The following is a 20,636-nucleotide window of genomic DNA, read 5'->3' as shown; positions in this document are numbered from 1 at the left end:
CTTGAGGAGCTCTGAGGTCCCTTCCAACCCAGCCAATTCTAGGATTCTGTGAATCAAATCTCAGAGCAGAACGGAGCAGTGAGGTGACAGGGCCTGGTCCTGCCCAAGCCTCTGCTGACATCATGGAGCCACCTCTGCTCCCCCCAGTGCCTCTGCATGCTCTGGGACCAGCACCCAAACCCCTCCACACTCTGATTTGTTCCCCTTTTTTCCATCTGTGGATTTTTTTTAAACTCTTTAGTTCAGCCCGGGTGGGGGTTGGGCTGAGATATTTTGAATTTCTGATGGCTGAAGAGTTTACACAAAATTCCCTCAGCAGTCAGCCCTGCAGTGGGAGTTTCTGCAGGAGCTTTTCCTGGTTTAAAGGCAAACACCGAGTGGGACGACGAGCCCTGTGCTGGGGGCAGAGCTCTGGGAAAGGGGGCAAAAAAACCCCAAACCCAACCTAAAAGCTGGCACAGGCCTCGGCTTCTTTCCCACAGGGGCAGCGGGTGGATCGGGGGCCCTGCAAGCTCCGTGCTGGAGCCCGCTCTGCGGTCTGAGCTATTTTTACCGATTCGCCGCCTTTTTTGCTTTTACCTTTGCCCTCACCCATGGGGATGGGGGGGGGGAAGGGACCCTCTGGCCGCCTCCCTGGGGGTTGTAAAGCCTCGGGGTGTCGGGGCCTTCTTCCCGCTGCCCCGGGGATGCGGCCAGCGCAGCGGGACGGGTCCCCGGCCCCGGGGGAGGGGTGGGGATGGGGGTGACCCCCCCGGGTCCCCCTTGTCCCGTCCCGTCTCTCCCCCCCTCCTCCCTCCCAAGGTGAAAGAGAAACCGGCCCTGACCACGTGACCCCCTCCCGGGCCCCTCATTGCCTGCGGGGTAAGGGGCGGGGCGCCAGGGAAGCATCGTGATTGGTCAATTCGCGGTAGGGCGGGCTTAGTGCGGTGCCTCCTCTTGTCATTGGCTCTGCCGGTACCGCGAGGTGGGCGTGGCTCGAGCATCCCTTCCCTCTCTTTGATTGGCTCTGGCGCGGCGGGTGACGCCCTTCTGCGGTGACCGCGTTTCTGATTGGCTACCGTTGCGGCGCGTGCGGGGGAGGAGCTCGGAGAGCGCTTCCATTGGCTCCCGTTAGAGAGGGGGGGCGGACCTGTCGAGCGTCGTCACCCAATGAGCTGCGGGCTTCTCCCGCTAGCCCCGCCCCCAGAGCGCTGATAAGGGGGCGCTGGGGGCGGCGGGGGCTCAGTGCGGGGCCGGGCATGGCGGGGGCGGGAGGCTCCGGGGGCCGCGCAGGGGCGGGGGGGCTGCAGCCGCTCCGAGCCACCGTCCCCTTCCAGCTCCAGCAGCGCCGCGGAGACGGGGGCCGGGCAGGTAACGGTGGGAGCGAGGCGGGAGCCTCCCGGTGTGATCCTCCGGGGAACCCGCGTGTCCCTCTGCAGCCGCGGCGGGGCTCCGGGGGCCGGGGCCAGGGGTGGGGGTTCCAGCCCGGTGGTAACGGCTGCTCCGCTCCTTACCCCAGTGGTAGTTGCTCGCTCCGTGACGCGCTCGCCCCGAGCCCGGCCCCTAAAGCGGGTGGGGGGGGTCCCGGGGTTGGCGAGAGCTCCGGTGAGGAGTCTGCTCCTCATCGCTGCCGTGTGGGGGGAAGTGAAAGAGAAATGTGAGAACCGGGGCGAGGGGAGAGAGAGAGAAGGGAAGGGAAGGGAAGACAAAACCGGGGTGGAGGTGCGGGGGGGGACACGACAGCAAAGGCCACGAGCGGAGGAAAACCGAACCGCGCCCCTTCCAGCGCTGCCCGGGGGCTGTGACCGCCTCCCGGAGCGGGGTGAGCGGAGACCCCGGCCCGGGGGGGTCGGTCAGAGGGGTCCCAGGCGGGAGCTGTCGCTGCCTGCGGGCTGCCCCAAGGAGGAGTTGCCTGTTTCCAGGTGGTTTCACCAAAAAAACCAAAAAAAAAAAAAACCCAACCGACCAACCCCGAGCTCTGTGCTCTGTACAGCTGATCTGGCTTGATAAAGAAGCAATCGTTTGATTGGTGCTAATGGCAATTTGTCCTTAATTACGTGACCGAGATTTATCTGAGCACCTCAGGAATGTTTGTTTAAATACAACTTTTTGGTGTCTTTGGCTTTTCTCGATGTCCATATTACTTTTGGCTGTTCCTGACACTGCTTTTGGATGTCGGGTTTTTGCTTGGCTGTTCCATTATCTCAAGAAGTATTAAAATAGCAACAGGACACGTTTTGAATTCAGTGTAAGATGAAGCAAACTTAGGGAAAAGAAATCTTTGTCAAGCTTTGGTCCACCTGATCCTGGTGGCATCTGCTCAGAGCCCTGCTCTCTTTTTAATGCATCAGCTACTTCATCTTTCAGAGGAGTTGCTGCAGCCCATCCTACACAGAGAATTAATGGTCCTTCCTGAACCATCCTGCATCACTGTTTGAGCCTTGCAGTTGTTCCTGCCACGGGCAGGGTTGGTATTGATCAGCAAAGCTATTAAAAAGCTTTTTTACCCAGTTTACCCTTGAAACGAGTTAATAAAATAAATTGTTCTGAGTGCTTTTCTCTCCCTCTCAGCAGTATGCTGCCAGCGAGGGGAAGTTGTTCTCAATTACTCAGGAGTTTCAGATGAAAAAGAAAAAAAAAATATGAAAAAAAAAATGATGAAAAGGAAGGAAATTTCCCAGAAAAAAAGCCAGGCTGCTTGGGAGCTGGGGGGTTGAGCTCTGTACCTGCTCCTGGGAGCATGGTGAATGCCATGCAGCTTTTGAGGGCAGAACAGCTGGAACTCCACTGACACGACCCAGAATTGCTGCTCTTCATTTCTTCCTGGCTCTGTGCCTCACAGTTTCAGGCTTTAGGAGCTTGAATTTTTTCCTCTTGATCGAAGTCATTTCATCTGCAGCCTTGGAAGTGTTTAAATTTCCATCCCTCTCTGCTTCCTTGCTCTTTGTAAGCTTCAATTTGCTGCTTTCAGGCTGTGTGGGAGCTGCAGCAAGAAACCAGCAGGGCTGAGCCCAGAGCTGGTATCCTGGGGAGTCACAACCTAACACTTTTGCTCCTACCTTTTGGGCACTCAGCATGGAAATCCATTGCTTTATCTCCTCTTTTCCTCCTTGGACTCTGGGAGTTGCTCTGGAGCTGTGTGCTGGATGGCTGCAGGGGAGTTCTCTGCTGCTTCTGGCTTGGGGTTTTAGAAGAAGAGGTAGAAGGGTGATCCAGGGGCTGATCCTGCAGCTGCTCTGATAATAGAGGATCCCATTGAGATGAGGAGCAGCTGCTGAGTCTCTCAAAGGGCTTCTGTTAAAAGGGAGAGCTGGGGGATGCCAGGAAGGAGGTCTCAGGATACTTTAAAAGGACTCGTGGGTTGGAAATGCAGGGTTTCAAGGTCAGGACTTGTAGTGGTGAATCTGATGTGTCTTGGGGTCAATGTCTTCTTTTAATTCCCTATCTGTGATGTGGCTCCTGGTGGTGAAGCAGGTGATGTGTGAGTGTTTGATCCCTTCAGGTGCAGGGCAGACCCAGCCCCGTGTCCCCCTTTGGTGGGGGGGTGGCTGGGAGGGGGCAGAGGGAGCTCTGCAGGTGCTGCAGTGCTGGCAAAGTTCCTGTGAGCTTTGGTGGTGGAGACTTTGAAGTTTCAGTGGGTTCAGGGCAGTGCTGGTGCTGTTTGTGGCCTCAGTTGTTGTCTCCAAAGCCCCCACGCAGGAGCAGGTGCTGGTGGGAGAGGCTCCAAGCTCACATCCAGGCTTCAGCCTCCCTGAGACTTGGCTTTGCACTCCTGAATCTGCTGCCTGGCTGTAACCCCAGATCTCATCCACCACTGCAGGTCTGGAACTTGATTTCTCAAGCAATGCATCAAGAAATCTCTGTGTCTTTTCTAGTATCATACAAGAAAAAAAAAAAAAAAAAAAAAAGATGTAGGTCTATTTAAATTGCAGCTCACATTTTAATTTTCAGACCCACTGGTGTCATTTTGTGAGCAGTCTGAGGTGTCTAAATGGGCTCATGCAGAGAGGAAGATGATGGAATGTGGGAAAGCAAAGTCCTGTCATGCTGCTCAGGTGAGCAGACTCCTTCAGCATTAAATGTGTAAACGAGCTGCACTGGGAGTTACCTCCCAGCTGCTCCTCAGCAGCGTTGGACTGGAATTTTGGGGAGGAGAAAAGATGCCTCCCAAACAGCACTGAGGAACAGCAGTAGGGTGCAGAGGTGCAAGTCCTCACCTGTGGGGTTGATTTGAGGGTTTAATGAGAGGCTTTGACCAGAGCTGTGTCTTACATTTCATGCATTTCAGCCTTCTGTGAAAGCAAAGTTTGATTGCTCATCTTTCTTCACCAGAACTTTAAAATTCACCAGTTTTCCCACCACCACCCCTACAACCCCAGAATTATGTGGTGCCTTTTAGCTTTTCAGGAAGTTACTGTTGGCTGAGCTGACTCATCTGGATGGGATTTTGTTGCTTGCCTGCTGAACTTGCCTGTTTTTGAGATGTCCACTTGTTTTTGCTGTGTGGATCCTGCTAGAGAGGCCAAGCAAGCAGACTGCCAAATATCTTTATTTGGTCTCTGAATTAAACCCATGCCTGGTGTATATTATAGAGGCAGATGAGTGGGGCACTAATCATAGGTAACACTGAGTGGATATTTAGCAAAATGAAAATGGCTTCTTAAGGAATAAAAATGTCTCTTTACCACTTGAGAGTGCAGTGGGATTGCTGCCTACATGGGAGTGACACAGCAGAGCCATCAACAATTTATTTCTCTGCTCTTTCCTTTGCTGCAGGCATCAAGTGCTTGGTATGGGGGTCTTTTCCCCCCCATCCTCTTCTGAAATATCTGAAAATATCTGAAATGCTTCAGGCCTGGCTGTGGTTGCTTCACCAGTTGGTATCTGATGGGGTTTTGTGTCCTGAGGGATGGGTATAAAAGCTTTCATTACCAAAATAGTGGTGCAGATGTTTGTGGTGTCTCCTCTTAGGGTTTCTTTTATGCTCTTTAACACCTGTAGTTTTTCAAGGGCTGCTTAAGCAGATGAACAAGGGAACACAGGTTCATCTTGCTCATCCCCAGCTGGAAAGTGTAAAATTCTGATTCAGAGTCAGGCTGTCTCAGTAAAGTAGCAGCAGGGTTGGTATTAACTCTCCAAAAGAGAAACTTTAGTTGCTATAAACTCTCCCAAAGTGAAACAAAACCCCTGAGGTGAGGCTGGAAAATGGTGCTTCTGCTCTGTGCAAACAGCAGCTCCAACAAGCTCTGCATTTCCAGAGTTTGGGATTCACTGTCAGGTAATTCCACCTTTGCCTTTAGGGTTTTGCTGGGGGTAAGCAAGCTGATAAAATTTGAGGGGTTAAACACAGGTAAGAGAGCTGTCAGGGGGGAAAAAACCAGTCATGTAGAGACTGGTTGAAGGATGGGAAAAAATCTTGAAGATGTCCTGGTGCTGCCTGAGCCAGGAAGAATCCTGGCTCTGTCCTAAGGGATCAAGCTGGGCTTTGTGGAAAACACAGCTTGGATGCAGGAGGTGGCTCAGGTTTGGAGGCAAAGCAGTGCAGGTGGCTTTGTGTAATGGAGGAGTTTCTGGTGCAGTAATTGGAGCCCCTTGGTGGAATTGCAGTGCTCAGCTGATAGAGATCATTCCTTGATTCTAAACTTGCTGCTCCCAGTTTGTTTGCCTCTGGATAGGGGTGTGGGAAAGGGGAAACAAAGGACACAACTCTAACTAATCTTGACTTGTGTTGACTTTCTGTGGGTGAAACAAGTTTTTCCCTGCTTTCAGATGCTGGAGATGGCATTTAAACCATGAGCAAGGGAAGGGATGGGGCTGTGCAGTTGGTTTGATCTTTGATCTGCTGTCCCCTCTCAATGCTCCAGAGGAACTGGAAGCTCTCAGGTAGTTTATCCTGGATGGATTTTTATTTAGGAGCCTTTCAGCTGGGGCTGAAAGCATGGATTCCACCACTGTGGGAGAACTGAAAGATCCTGGACACCCATCTGTGCAGAGAGGAGGCAATTTTGTGCCAGGTGTGGGGAAGTTTTGCTGTCTGACTGCAGGGTGCAAAGGGAAAAAGAAAAAAAAACAAGGGAAATAATATTGAGCACCAAAGAGTTCTCTGAATGCAGAGTTTGGGTGTTGAAATGCTGTGTCAGTGCCTTGACTAAGATGCTCTTGGCACTTCCCTTGTGGCTCCTGCAGTGTGAGGTGACAATACTGATCTGGAGGGATCCACAGCTGTGCAAGAAGCATCTCCAAGAAAGACCAATAGTGTTGAGCTTGCAAAATGTATATTAAATAACTTGAAACCTGAAAATGTATATTAAATAACTTGAAACCTGAAAATTTATATTTTCAGGTTTTTATATTTTCAAGGTATTTATATAAATACCTTGAAATTTATATATTTATTATATATTTATTATTTATTTATTTATTTATTTATTTTTATTTATATAAATACCTTGAACTTGAAATTTGTATTAAACAGGTGCTTTGTGCATTAAAAATGAAGCTTGTGGTGCTTCCACTCAAACCACCTGATAATGCAGGGTTATTGTGCAGGAAATAAGGAAAATATCAAAGGCTGTGTGGTTAGCCCATTCTTTGCAAATAATGGGAGATAATTTTTTCTGTCCTCCTGGAACCTGCTGCATGGCTCTGGGCAAGCTGCATCTCTTCCCTGTGCCTCAGTTTCTCCCAGTCTGTGTGCCATGGAAGTGTTTAGGAGCAGGAATTACAGAGTTTGGATGGTTCCTGGTATGCTCAATGCAGAATGCTGCTGTCTCCCACTCCTCAGGCTGGCTGGAACCCTGAGCTTTGGTGTCAGAAAAGGCTCTGGGAAGGTCAGCAGCAGGTATGGAGATGATTTGTCTTTTTTTTTGTTTTTTACTTTGCTGAAAAGATGTTTCAGTAGCTGCATGTTGGGCCCTCCAGGCAGATGATGGCTTCAGTGGAACCAGCAGAAAGATGACTCTGAGCATGGGAGGTGATGTGATTTATGTGGTTGTGTGAATATAAGGGACAGAAAACCTCCTTTTTCTTTGTTTTCCACCCTGTCCATAACTAGAAATACCAAGGATGTCTTGCTCTGGTTTTGCTTTACTTTATCTGTAACTGGAAGATTTCCAAGGGCTTGAGAATCAAAGGTTTCTCATCTTGGGAGTGAGAGCTTTGCCTTTTGCAGTGATCTTGACTCCTGGGTGCTTGTCAGGAACTGATTTTAGTTGGGTTCAAAAAAAAAAAAATTGGGGGGAACCCAAACCCACAGCTCTGTCTTCATTGCTTGGGTCTCACTCCTCTGATACAGGTGACTTGGGTGATCCTGGTAGCTCCTCAGTCTGTGTTCTCCAGGATCAGAGTGAAGAAGTCCTCAAGACTTAATGTTTGAACAAGTTTTTGCTTGTTTCTAAACCACTTATTGTTCTTGAGAGGCTGCCTGCCCATCTGTGGCTTTTATTTTTCCTGGTTCTTACTTAAATTTCTTGAGTTGGAAGCCAGGCCAGAAGCACTCCCAGGCTGTAGCAGTGGGTAAGGGATGGGCTCACTTGAAGATCCCACCAAAGTGGTGCCTTGCATCAGGCTGGATTTAGGACTTGTGCACTTCAACCCAAACCTTAGAGGATGCTGAAATTCTCCGGATAGTTTTATTATTTGAAAAACAAACTTTGCAAGAATTAAGTTAAAGGTGAAGAGTTCAGCTCTTTTCCTCCATCAATGGGGGAGGGAGGGTGCTCAGGTTCAGTTTCCCTGAGCCCTGTTGGAGGGAATTCAACACTGTCCAAAAAAGGGGGGGAAAACCCCAAAACCCATCCAGCTTGAGCTGCTGGTCTCCCTTATTTATTCCTTTCAGTCCTGCCTGCTGATGCTGTGTCCTTTGGGCAGCCTTCTCCAGCTGTAACCAGGGGAGTGATCACAAAGCCTGGAATTTCTTCCCTTCTGCTCCAGGGTGAAGCCCTCAGGGCTGGTTCAGTGGGGCAAATCCCTGCTGGGTTGGATGGGATTCCACCTCCCCAAGCTGGAGTTGGATCCTCTTTGGCTTTTTTGCTTTCCTGACACCCCCCAACCCCCTTCCTCGCTGAGTTGCTTCTCTCTGGGTTGCTCAAGCACTGAAGCAGAGGAAGGTTCTTGTGGAGAGCTGTGCTTTGGGAACAGGGGGGCCTTTTTTGGGTGGCTTGGGGCTGTGTTTCTCCAGTTTGAGCAAGAGTCCTGAGGGGCAGAGTGGTTTAACCACAGCTTCTGCCTCCTGGCCGGAAGGTGCAATGGATTTCACTGCTGGGAGGGTTTTGCATTTCTGTGTTAATGTTTACTGAAACCAGCAAAGAGCTGTGAAATCCCTCCCTGGCCTGGGTGTGAATTTCCCTTCAGCTGTAAATCTTTAAAGGCAAAGGGATTGTCATGTTCCAAATGTTGCCAGAGATGCAGAATATTTCCTTTGCAGAGGATTGAGGAGAAAAGATTGAGTGCCACGAGTTTTTGCTGTGGAGATGTTAATTCCCTTGCAGGAGGATGGATATCATTACCTTCTCATCTGCTATAAATTCCAGATTAATTCTCCTTTTAGAAGCCCTTTAGCATTCAAATTGTTCTTTTTCTCTACCCATCCATAGCAGTTACAACTGGGTGTCTCACTGCATTCTTCTTCCCCATTGCACTGCCACTGAACATAACTTTCTTTTATTGGGACAAAGTGGATTTTTTGTCTTTTCCTAAAAAAGTGCAGACAGTCCAGCTGCAGAGGTTGTTTGCAGCCTGTCTTGTCTTGGAGGTGCTCTCTGTTTCCCTGCATGGCTTCTTTTTCTGGTGGGACTTTTATGAAGACCCCTCAGGTAGTGAATTTGTAACCTTGCTCATCTTTTGGTACCTTGAGTAAGCATCTTCTGGGAGATATCTCTGGATCTCCTACTCCATTTCTGGTTAAAGCTTGAGATGCCCTTAAAAAGCTGTGTCAGTGGCTGCCTTGGTGAAGATAATCTTTTTCTCTCCAGCTTCTGTGAACTTCCATCCCAGCACCTCTCCACCTCTTGATCTTGCCCCTCCTGACTTGACCATGCCATGAATTCTTGTGAAAAGCTTCTGTTTGCAGCACATTTGCAGATTTCTGTGGTGCACAAAGCATAAAATCATTAAGAACAAATAAAACTGCCTCTTCATCTCCTCTTAGGTTTTCTGGGATTCCCAGAGCAAGAGCATTTATTCCTTGCATATTCCTGCATTGCTTTTAGATTGTGTGAAATGTTGAGGTCCTCTCTGGGAGATTTTTTTTTTTGCAGAAGCAGCATGAAATTGCAGTGGTTTGGTGTGGGCCATGAGGAAGTGCCTGGGTTGGCTGTGATGGGTGCAAGCACAGTTTCTGAAATCTTCACATTTCTTCTGAAGGCAGAGAGAGCAGCACAGAGCTGGGGAAAGGCAGCTCCTCCTCTGTGAAGAGTTTCAGTCTTTGCTACATTATAGTCTGGGACTGCTCAAATAATGACCTCAGTGCAGCAGTCAGGCCATGCAGTTTCCTTTACCTGCTCCATGTGAGGAAACAGATAAAATAAACTGTGAACTTGCTTCATGCTGCTGAGAATTTTCTGTCCTGCTTGGCAACAGCCTGTCAGGTAACTTGAATGACCCTGATGAAACTGCAGAGATAACTGAAATGAGGCTTAAAGGGGTTATAAAGCTTCCATTTTCATCTTTATTTCCCCAACACTTCCCCTGGACATGCCTGGTTAAAGTGTTGATCCTCAGAGGAGATATTTTCTGATCAAGTAGCACCTTGCAGGGTGAGGTGAGATGAAGAGCAGTTCCCTGGGGTGGTTTGTGGCTCATTGTTTTTAAGGTTTTCTGGGAAGTCCTGCACGTGTCTCTTGTCCACTTACATTTGAAAACAAGAAGAAGAAGAAGGCAGGCAGTGGATTTCTTGCTGTGCAGCAGCCTCACCTCCTGCTCTCTCAGGGTGATGCTGTGGCCAAGATCCACTCAGCACCAAAGCTGTTGGGTCAAGCTCAGGAAGCAGCTCAGTCCTGAAGGTGAGCAGCAGGAGCAACCCATTTCCTTTCTGCTACAGGAGCTCCTACTCTGGTAACCAGCACAAGGCCAACGTTTTGTCCTTTCTGCTTGTGCCACCTCAGCTGTGTCCCAGTAGCTGTTCTGCAAAAGAAAAACCAAAAAAAAGTTTCATCTAGAGATCTCCCAGTGAGATGGTCAAGGAAGATGTTAAAGATCAAGGAAGTGGTGCTGCAGGGGCTGCTGATCCACATCCAGCAGCCTGCTTGGGTGTCAGTGTTTTGTCTAAAAGATGTTTCTGTGTCACAGGGTCCTGCTGTGGTTTGCCAGGCCCATGAGAAATTCAGCTTGGGCATTTCTGTTATCTTGCTGGTCTCACCCCCCCTCCCCAAATCAGGAGCATCATGTGATGGAAAGATTATTAAAAGGTGTAGATGGGGGAAGCTGATGCAGAACTTTAATAATTAGCAGTAATTTCTGTTACACAGGGGTGGAAGATATTTGCACAAGCTGTTGCTGGAGTTGCTTAGGTTCCATCTGAACCTGACTGAGAAATTCTCCTGCAAACTTTAACAACTCTTCCAGAAACTCTTCCAAAGCCATTGGGTCCACCTTGAGGTGAGAGACTGCAGGGAAAGCTTCCCTGCCTGTTGTTCCATGGTTAACTTGGAAGCTGATTTTATTTAAATGTGGACTGTTTTATTTTCTGCTTCATCACTTTAAGATAGAACTTTGCAGGGACATATTCCAAAAATGTCAGAGTCTGAACAACATGTCCCTAATTTTCTAAACATTCTTCTGATACTAAAGCATCACTTTCCCCAGGGTGAAATCTGAAGAGGGGAGGAAGAAAATTGTACAACACTCAAGAAAGTAGTAATGGGAACTTTATTTTTCCTTGCCAGTTGTGTTATTGATTCAGCTCTTAAGTATTCCTCGTTGAAAAGTGAACCTGGGGATTTTTAAAAGTTTGGATAAAGTTTTTATTTTCTCTTTTTAGATGCAGAGATTGGCTGACTTTGAGGGACTCTTTAGGAAGTTCTGAGCTCCCCGGTGTTGATGTGGGTGGGAAAGTTTAGGGACACTGGAAATCCAGAACTTCAGCACTGCAAATTTTCTGCTTTTAAAGACATTTCACTGCCACCAGTTTCTGACTCTGGCTGCTCAAAAGCCTTGTGCAGCAATCAGGAGGCAGCCAAATGGCTCCTGGAGATACAGCGACGGTTCTGTTATCTGCAGCAGCTTCACTCTCACATGAAAAAAAAGTAAAAGTGCCCCAAGCTGACACTTCTCAGCTGTAGAGTTGGCTTGGACAAGCTCCAGAGCTGGTGGCCAGGTGGCAGCTGTGCTGGCTCGGTGCAGAGGGATGATAATAGCAGGGAGCTGTAAACAGGACACTCCACCCTGCCTGCTGCCTCTCCTCTGCCTGGAACACCAGGCTGGGCACCCTCCTTCCAGCAGCTCCCTGCTGCCTCTGGGGCTTCTCCCTGCTGCTCCAAACCAAACTGAGTGGCTCAGTAGCAGAGCTGTATCTGATGGGACAGTTCATCCAGGAATAGCTGTAGGTGTTTTGTCAGCCACTGCATGCAGTTGTCCCCATAGGCTGTGACATCTCCTGCTCTTGGTCATCAAATCTTGGTAGATTTAGGTTGGATATTAGGAAGAAAATCTGCAGTGTGAGGGTGCTGAGCCCCTGGAAGAGGTTTCCTGGAAGAAGCTGTGGCTGCCCCATCCCTGGCAGTGTTGAAGGTTGGATGGGGCTTGGAGCACCCTGGTGGGAGGTGTCCCTGCCCCTGGCAGGGGTGACACTGGATGGGCCTTAAGGTCCCTTCCAACCTGAGGTTCTGTGTTCTTGAGGTTCCTTCAGGCTGGTTTTGACTGTGTTCCCTGTTGAAGGTTTGCAATACAAAGCTGACCCTGGTCACCCTGGTGACATCAGAGGGGGTTCCTGGGGGGACATGAGCTGTGACAGTGTGGGAGAGGGGCTGCAGGAGCATTCAGCTGCCAGCAGCCTGCCCAGGGAGAGGAAGAGGCAGCTGGAGTCTTAGGTATTGAGTTGCAAGTGCCACAGCCTGGGGGGGCAAGGAGGCACCAAAGAGGAAGCTGCAAATCCCAACGAGTTTCTAAATTAGTGTTCCTGGTGGCTGCCTCCCCATTCACTGCTGGGAGCTGGGAGTGTGCTTGGAAATGCTGGACCCAACACAAAGAGCCTTTAATCCAGTGTGGACCTTGTGAGGTGTGGCTCAGGTCAGGACTAAGCTGCTCTTGCCTTCCCATCTGCCTTTTTGTTTCTCCTTTTTTCTCACTTCGAATTCCTCTGCTCAAATGGTCTTTGAGCTGATAAAAACCCAAGTTGCATTATCCAGGCTGTGTCCCTGGAACAGCCTCAGCCTGCAGTGGGTGCCAGGACACCTCTGCAGAAATATTTGGCAAACACAGTGTGGTGTTTTAAGAGTCTGAATGCTGGTGTTGGTGTGGTTAACTCACTACCTGTCTGTTGTGGTCTCGTTTTGGGGAGGAAGGAGAGAGTACCTGTACACAAAGTGCCTGGAGCAGAGCTGTGTATGGCCTTAATATCTTGCCAGGAGGCCCCAGGGCTGGTTCTGATGTGTGGGGTAATTTGCATGTCTAATCAAAATGAAATGCAACCAAACTTTCCTGCTGCCTTGAACTTACCTCTTTCTTTTTTGGATTTGGTGATACCTTTTTTCTTTTTTTTTTTTTTTTTAGCTGCAATGGGGAAAATTATGTGATTGATGACTTTAAAAGGTCTTTTCTAACCAGAGCAATTCTGTGGGGAGAGCGTGGAGCTTGAGATGCAGTGGAGGAAGAGGAGCAAAGGCTGTGCTCTGCCTCCCTTTGCTGTAGCCAGCCAGGAGGGACCCTGTGCTGGGGTTGTGCTGCTCTGCATCACTGCTGCCACACAGACTTAAACCAGGTTTCTTTACAAAGCTTTTCTGTTAATCATGTCTCTGGTTACCATTAGGGAAGTCGTGTCTGGCCAGGCAGTGCAGCCATCTCGTGGAAGCTGGGCAGCCCCAGAGCTCCTGGATTGGAGCTGGGGCCCTGCCAGCCAGCAGGAATGCCACTGAGCAGCTTCCACATCTCCTTTCTGGGCTCTGCACACACCTTACACCTCCTGGTGCACCCAGTGCTCACGTCCTGCTCTGGAGGATCCAAACCTCTGCAGACATTCTCTTGGCCTCCTTGAGACTGGGAGCAAGCAGTACAGCTCTTCCTTGGGGGGAAACTGAGGCTCCTTCTTGCTGTTGAGTCAGAGCCTGGGTTCTCCAGCCTCGCTTTCTGCTCCAGCCTTACAGACAGCACAGTGGTTGGGGTTTTCCTGATGCTCACACAAAACAAAGTGGGCACACTGAGTATTTCACTGGGTTGTGTAGCTGCTCCTTCAGCCTCAACTGGAACATCAGATTCCTGATTTCAAGCAACCACTTGAGGACTGCAATGAAACCTCTGCTTCCAGAGCAGCAATCCCATGGTGATAAGCATCAGCACTGCTCCCTGCAGAGGAGTGAGAGGAGGTGGAGGGAGCAGCCAGCCCTCCAGTGCCCCCCCTGCCACTCCAGTGCTGTTTTTCTCACTGTTTCTTTTCAGTCTCAACCTTGGAAGCAGCAAACCTGCCCAGGATGGGGCAGGGCAGCTGCGTGGCCTTGGCAGGGAGGAGCTGCCCTGAGAGTTGGGAACTCAGCAGCTGGGTTGGGAAGCAGCAATGGGACTTTGGTTACCAAAAAGTAAACAGGACTTTTCCAGGCTGCGTGTGTCGGTTCCTTGATGATCTTTTTGATGAATGTGAGTTTATTAATTCAGTTGTGGAAAGCTGATCTTTTCTCTATTAATTCAGGTGTGGAAAGCTGATCTTTTCTCTTTTCCTCCCTTCCCCAGCCAGTGTTCCCTGTGCTGCTGCTGCTGCTGCTGCTGCAGAGAAGAGCGGGCGGCCCCGGCAGCCCCGGGTCTGGCGCACCTCGTCCCTGGACACCATCCTGGGCTCCTACCTGCTGGGACAGTGGCCACGAGACACTGAGGGAGCTGCCACTTCATGCATGAATGACAAAGCTACCCAGGTAGCCAGGCCTGCAGCCTGCCCTCAAAATCTCGGGGACAGGAGAGGCTTTGGGGGGTAAACAGGGAAAGTGTTAAAATCCCATCCCTCCAGCTGCAGCTTTCTAGGAAGGTTTTGTTGGTTTTTTTCCCCCCCTTTTTGTTTTTCTTCTCGACTTCAATGGATTCCACTTTGGTGCAGAGTTAGACTTTCCTTGGCCTTGTTTGGAGGCAGATGGCCTCTGGCTTTCTGCTCCACTACTGGCTCAGTGCTACTTTGATTTTTTTCTGGCGTGCAGTTCTGGGCCAAGTCCTTACATAAGGCTCATGGGCTGAGTGCCACACGCTGGGAGAAGTCAAGGGTGCTCCTGCAGAAGGGCTCACTCACTCTGTTGGAGAATGGAAAAGCTCCAGATCTCGAGGAACTCTTAGCAACCTGTAAATATTACTGTATGGCAGCAAATAGCTCCTGCCTATCTGCAGAGGTGAAAGAATTTAGAAGGATAAGAGCATCCGTTAGCTTAGAGTGGTTTATTTATCACGTTTAATCCCTGGTAACTTGTTGTTTGATCTTTGCTATTCAACAGTTCTGTTTGCAGGAAGTTCTCAATTGGATTCCAACTTCCATTGTCCTTTTCTGAAGGCTTCTTGCCTGCTTTTGTTTGGGTTCTGGTGCCCAGGAGCACTGCTGAGGGCAGAGGGCGTGCTGGGAAGGAAGAGAAGGAATTTGTCTCACTTTATTTCCAAGGCAGGGAAGCAGTGTCTTCCTTTGTCTTCATCAGCCATGGTGGGAACACTTAATCCCAGTATTTTGGGGCTGATTAGTTCTTCTTGCACATGGCCCTTTTGGGGAAGAGGTTGGAGAAGAGGGACACCTCCTTCTTCCAGGGATGGAAGAGTGAGGCTCTGCTGAGCCTGGAGCTGATGCCTCCCCAGCAGTGGATAGGTTTGGGTGTGCCAGAGTCTTTCATCAGTTACCTGCAAGTGTCTAATGTTAATTTTACCTTGCAACATGCCTGTGACATGAGCCCTCAACTCCTCTGTTTCACACACAAACCTCTTTGTCTCAAATTGCCCCATCTGGGGAAAAGCTGGGAATACAATCCTAGGTTCTAGACAGCCCTGTGGATTGACAGGATGTTCCTCCTCAGAACCTCCTGGACTTTGCCACTCCTTCCATGTTTGCAGGCAGCAATTCCCAACCTTGGGGCTTTCTCTGCTTGCCAGTACACGTTCACCTCCCTCCTGATTCAGCTGCTGATCAGCTGCTTCACAGAGCTCTGCAGATTTGATACTGGGAGGTGGTTATGGGAGAGACAGAATAGTGGGGGTGAGGATGGGCAGCACCTCACAGGATTGGAGCTTGTGGCTTTTCTCTTGCAGTGTAAAGCATTGGGTTTGGGGTTGGTTTTTTTTTTTTTTTTCCCCCCCCTCTACTATTTCTGAGGAAGTGGTTTTGCCACAGTTGGTACAAAAAGTTCTGTAATTTCCTTCTGCCTGCCAGAGGTGGGACCCATACACACTCCTCACTTTCAGCCCTTCCTATTGCAGGTTTTGTTTTTCCTTTTTAGGCCCTGTTTTTTTTCTCTGAGCACTGGGGCAGTGCTCAGTGCTATGGGTGTCCCAGTTTAAGGCTGCTGTGAGTGACTTCTCAGGGGACTTCCAGTGACTCGAGGAGAGTTTCTGTCACATCCTGCAAAGCAGGAGTGTTGTTTGCAGCTGGAGTTCAGCCTCCCACAGAACTTTTGCTTCTTGCAGTAACGTGGGATAGGGCTGCAGCCTTGTCTCTTAGACCTTTGCCTCTTCTGAGCTTCCTTATGTGTGTCATCTACTGGAAGATGCTAAAATGACACAGTGCCTTGGGATAATGGCCAAATAATGATGGTGGAGTTGTTGAGAATGTTTTGAGGTAGGAAATGAAGTCAGCTGTGCCATGTGCTGCAGCTGGAAGGTTGGTCCTGGCTGTGGGATTTGCCCTGGTTTGGGGCTCTCCTTTGGGGTGGGGGTGGCTGTGACCAACAGGTTGAAGCTGAGTGGAAGCTTGGAGCTGTGGTTCAGGCTGAGGGATTCCTTTTCTCAGACCAAGCTGAGCTCCTCAGGTGAACAGAACAGTGCTGTGGTGTCTCCATGGCACAGCAGAACCTGAGACAATAAATGGTTTTAGCAGCAGGGAACACTGCAGGCAGTGGGGTGTGTAAGGAGGGCTTTAATTTGGAGCCTGTGAAGTCAGGAGGGGGTTGTATTTCTGCCTAGAAATGATCTGTATCCCTTTAAAAAAGGGAAATCTGGTACCTCAGGAGGTAATTCACCTTGTTTCTTTGGTGTAAATAGGTTTTAAAACCTGTTTTGAAGGAAGAGGCTTCTGTCATCCCTGTGACTCAACAGTGTTGTTTAAAACAGCTGCTGTTCTTGCAGCAGCCTCTGGGGAGGTCACTTAAGCTGCTCAGAGAGGAACTGTTCTCAGGCCCTTGCACCTCCTGGCAGCCCCTGGCTGAGGATGGAGGAGGGAAGTCTCATCCAAAGCCTCCCCCAGAAATGGCAAGCAGCAGTGACACCAGGGTGAGGGCTTTGAGAGGCACTGAAATGTGATGATGGGGGAAAAAATGATGGTTGGGCTTGAAAATGATGTGATTTGGGACTGCTCCGACCCTGGAGGCTCTGCTGAGAGGGCTGAGTTCAGTGGAAGGAAGTTCACACCCATTGCTGATCAGATTACCAGCCCTTTCTGATTTCCATTGATATTCAAAGTGTAGCTGTTGCTTGGAAAACAGCCTCCTGGTGTGGTGCTGAGGTTGGATTTTCTGGATCCAGGGAATCAGAGCTGCCCAGCCCTGTGGATGGAGGGAGCTGAGCTGGAGAGGAGCAGCAGGAGCCACTCAGTGGGGACAAGCTCTGCTTTTGAGCTCTGGTACAAGAGCCTGAGGCCTCAGGAGGCAGCAGGGTGTTCTCCCAGGAGGGTGTTCTCCCAGGAGGGTGTTCTCCCAGGAGGGTGTTCTCCCAGCAGCAGGGTGTTCTCCCAGCAGCAGGGTGTTCTCCCAGGAGGGTGTTCTCCCAGCAGGGTGTTCTCCCAGCAGGGTGTTCTCCCAGCAGGGTGTTCTCCCAGCAGGGTGTTCTCCCAGCAGGGTGTTCTCCCAGGAGGGTGTTCTCTCAGCAGCAGGGTGTTCTCCCAGGAGGGTGTTCTCCCAGCAGCAGGGTGTTCTCCCAGCAGGGTGTTCTCCCAGCAGGGTGTTCTCCCAGGAGGGTGTTCTCCCAGCAGCAGGGTGTTCTCCCAGCAGCAGGGTGTTCTCCCAGCAGCAGGGTGTTCTCCCAGCAGCAGGGTGTTCTCCCAGCAGGGTGTTCTCCCAGGAGGGTGTTCTCCCAGCAGCAGGGTGTTCTCCCAGCAGCAGGGTGTTCTCCCAGGAGGGTGTTCTCCCAGCAGCAGGGTGTTCTCCCAGGAGGGTGTTCTCCCAGCAGCAGGGTGTTCTCCCAGGAGGGTGTTCTCCCAGCAGCAGGGTGTTCTCCCAGGAGGGTGTTCTCCCAGCAGCAGGGTGTTCTCCCAGCAGCAGGGTGTTCTCCCAGCAGGGTGTTCTCTCAGCAGCAGGGTGTTCTCCCAGCAGCAGGGTGAGGCTTTTCCTCTTGGTAACACCACTTTGGACACCAAGTTCTGGAACCCAAGGTCAAGAGGGGGGTGGCTGTGGTTGCTTCTCCAGCTTGGTGTGGTTTGTCCCACCAAACCCTCGTGGTGATGAAGCCACTGACTCCTGGGCAGGGCTCTTGCCACGGAGGTGTGTGAGGTGTCAGATCCACCTTCCCCACTGGGCAGAAATCTTTCCCAAATGGCTTGATTTTAGCAAACACAACCAAATGGTCCTTACTTAGTGCACCTTGCTGAGTGTGTGTTCATGGGAAGAGGCTGGAGAGGGGCAGGAATGGACTGGTGAGGGGCAGGAATTGACTGGAGAGGGGCAGGAACTGACTGGAGAGGGGCAGGAACTGACTGGAGAGAGGCAGGAATGGACTGGTGAGGGGCAGGAATGGACTGGTGAGGGGCAGGAATGGACTGGAGAGGGGCAGGAACTGACTGGAGAGGGGCAGGAACTGACTGGAGAGGGGCAGGAATGGACTGGAGAGGGGCAGGAATGGACTGGAGAGGGGCAGGAATTGACTGGAGAGGGGCAGGAATGGACTGGACAGGGGCAGGAATGGACTGGAGAGGGGCAGGAATGGACTGGAGAGGGGCAGGAATGGACTGGAGAGGGGCAGGAATGGACTGGAGAGGGGTAGGAATGGACTGGAGAGGGGCAGGAATGGACTGGAGAGGGGCAGGAATGGACTGGAGAGGGGCAGGAACTGACTGGAGAGGGGCAGGAATGGACTGGAGAGGGGCAGGAATGGACTGGAGAGGGGCAGGAATTGACTGGAGAGGGGCAGGAATGGACTGGACAGGGGCAGGAATGGACTGGAGAGGGGCAGGAATGGACTGGAGAGGGGCAGGAATGGACTGGAGAGGGGCAGGAATGGACTGGAGAGGGGTAGGAATGGACTGGAGAGGGGCAGGAATGGACTGGAGAGGGGCAGGAATGGACTGGAGAGGGGCAGGAATGGACTGGAGAGGGGCAGGAATGGACTGGAGAGGGGCAGGAATCACTCACCCCCAGGGCTCTCCTGCCAGCACTCAGAGTTGTGCTTTCTCACCACTCCAGACTCCAGTGTCCTGGCGGGAGGCAGAAGCAGGGAGAGGTGCTCACAAACGTTCTGCTTCCTGGAGCAGCACAGATCATCGCAGAGAGGTAAACCCTGAGTAAGGTCTGTGTTGGTTGCTACACATAGGAGACTCCTGCTTGCCTGGGAGGGGGAGCAGGAGGATGAGGATACTGCTGAAGCTGAGGCCTCAGCCCTTGTTCTCATCCCTCACCCTCTGCAGAGCCACCTCCTCTGTAAAGCTGTGGGAAAGCAGCTCCACTGGGAGCCAGGGGGTTGCTCACTGGTGTGGGGTGGTTGTGGGTTCCAGCAGGGCTGGGTTCCTCATGCTCTGGAGGTAGAAGATAACCCAGAGCCAGCAGAGGAAGGGCGCTGGCCACGTTGCAGCTAAGGAGGGGAGGGGAGGGGGGGTTGTGATGAGGTCTTGCAAGTACATCTGGTCCTTCCTTTGAGAGGTGGCTGGAGCTGCTGCTTGTGTGATTGAAACCCTCTCTATTTTTGGTACTTCCTTGTGGGCTGGAAGAGAGAGAGGGAGGAGAGAGAGATGAGACATGATCCTTTTTGGTTGAGGTGTGTTGGCCTGTCTGGTTCTATAGCTGAAACTTTGTTTGCCAGATTGCCAAACTGAAACAACAGCTCCAGAGAACAAAACTGAATGGCAGAAGTGGCAAAGAAAAGGAGAAGAGCTCCCCCCTCCAGGGGGACCATGCTGTCCTGGGATCACTCAGGGTATGTTCACATTTTCCCCTGCTCTGTTGTCACCATGTGTCCTGGGGAGGTGGAGAGCAAGCTCCTGTGGGCAGGTGTCCAAGCTGCTCTCAGACTTCTGCTCCCATGCCTAAGAAGGGAGATTTTATTTTTTTAAAATTCTCTCCCCATCCTGTGCTTTGCTCTGCAGTTCCTGAGCTGCTGTGGCTCTGCTGTCAGCCTTGGGCCAGCAGCCTCCTGGAAGGTGTTGGCTGAGCCCTGGAGAGCTGTGGGAAGGGGATGGAAGGGGAAATCAGACACAACTCTGACTTCTGTAATTCTGAATTATTCCAGGACTCCCCTTCAGGCTTCCTCTCTCCAGCTCTCATTTTGAGGCTCAGCCCTTGCTTGCACAGGAGCCTGGAGGGGCTCAACCAGGAACTGGAGGAAGTTTTTGTGAAGGAACAGGGAGATGAGGAGCTTCTGCGGGTAAGTGGTGCTCATGGGATGGCCCTGAACCTTCTGGGGGGGTCTTGGAAACCCTTTCCTCTAAAGACACAGCCTGTGTCTGTTTCTTGGCCGTGGGGATGTTCTCTGTGTGCAGTTTTAGTTTGTTCCAGGCTTGTAACTGTTTAATTTGGGTCAAATGGCTGCTGGCTTCCCTGCTGAACACTGGCTGGTGTTGGGAGAGATCAGCCAGGAGTAATCTCAGGAGAGAGGACACCTCAGTGACAGCTTTAAGACTTAAAATTGGTGTCTTCACCATCTTAAAGTGGCATCCAGAGGCTCCTTGGATGCTGTGGAGGTGTGGGAAGAGTGATCCCAGATGGCTTAAAAACTGAAGAGCATCACAGGATTGGGAAGGGGTGGTGGAGGCTCTGCCCCTGTCTGGATCCCAAGCAGCTGCTGTCTGGAGGTGTAACTGTTGTTAAACCCTTGAGCTGGTGACAGGAGGGTTCTTGCCCTGCTAAAACTTTGCTTCCTCCCTAGATACTGGATGTCCCAGATGGCCACAGAGCCCCAGCACCTGCCCAGAGAGGCTCTGAAGATGTGTCCCTGACTCTGGAGGCCAGCAGCAGCTGCAGCAGCCTCTCTCTTTCTCCTTCTCCCTCTGTGCCTCTCCACCTTTCTCCACACCCCCCCGTGAGGGAGGCAGCAGAGGAGCAGCCAGATCCAAAGGAGAAAGGTGAGCACTGAGAGCAGAGGGTGACAGGGGACACAAAGAGGGGACACAGTGTGACAGCAGCCTCAGTGCA

The 20,636-nt window shown here is 51.0% G+C and overlaps 1 protein-coding gene across 9 annotated transcripts in view; it reads left to right on the top strand.

Annotated features, from left to right (window-relative positions):
* The window catches only part of FAM117A (family with sequence similarity 117 member A), a 37,353-nt gene that overhangs the window by 13,330 nt on the left and 3,387 nt on the right, over window positions 1-20,636 (top strand). For 5 of the 9 annotated variants that reach the window (XM_071728354.1, XM_071728352.1, XM_071728353.1 and 2 more), the window contains 4 exons: window positions 18,696-18,782; window positions 19,309-19,422; window positions 19,735-19,869; window positions 20,371-20,566. In XM_071728354.1, coding sequence (XP_071584455.1) covers window positions 18,696-18,782; window positions 19,309-19,422; window positions 19,735-19,869; window positions 20,371-20,566 — 532 coding nt within the window. Of the gene's footprint in view, window positions 1-1,226; window positions 1,351-13,283; window positions 13,765-13,857; window positions 14,037-18,695; window positions 18,783-19,308; window positions 19,423-19,734; window positions 19,870-20,370; window positions 20,567-20,636 lie in introns of those variants that run through there. The other 4 variants (XM_071728348.1, XM_071728349.1, XM_071728347.1 and 1 more) reach the window with 4 other exon arrangements.

This window comes from Heliangelus exortis, chromosome 29, assembly GCF_036169615.1.
Source record: "Heliangelus exortis chromosome 29, bHelExo1.hap1, whole genome shotgun sequence".
NCBI classification, from domain to species: domain Eukaryota; kingdom Metazoa; phylum Chordata; class Aves; order Apodiformes; family Trochilidae; genus Heliangelus; species Heliangelus exortis.
This window is presented reverse-complemented; position numbering and strand designations above follow the sequence as displayed.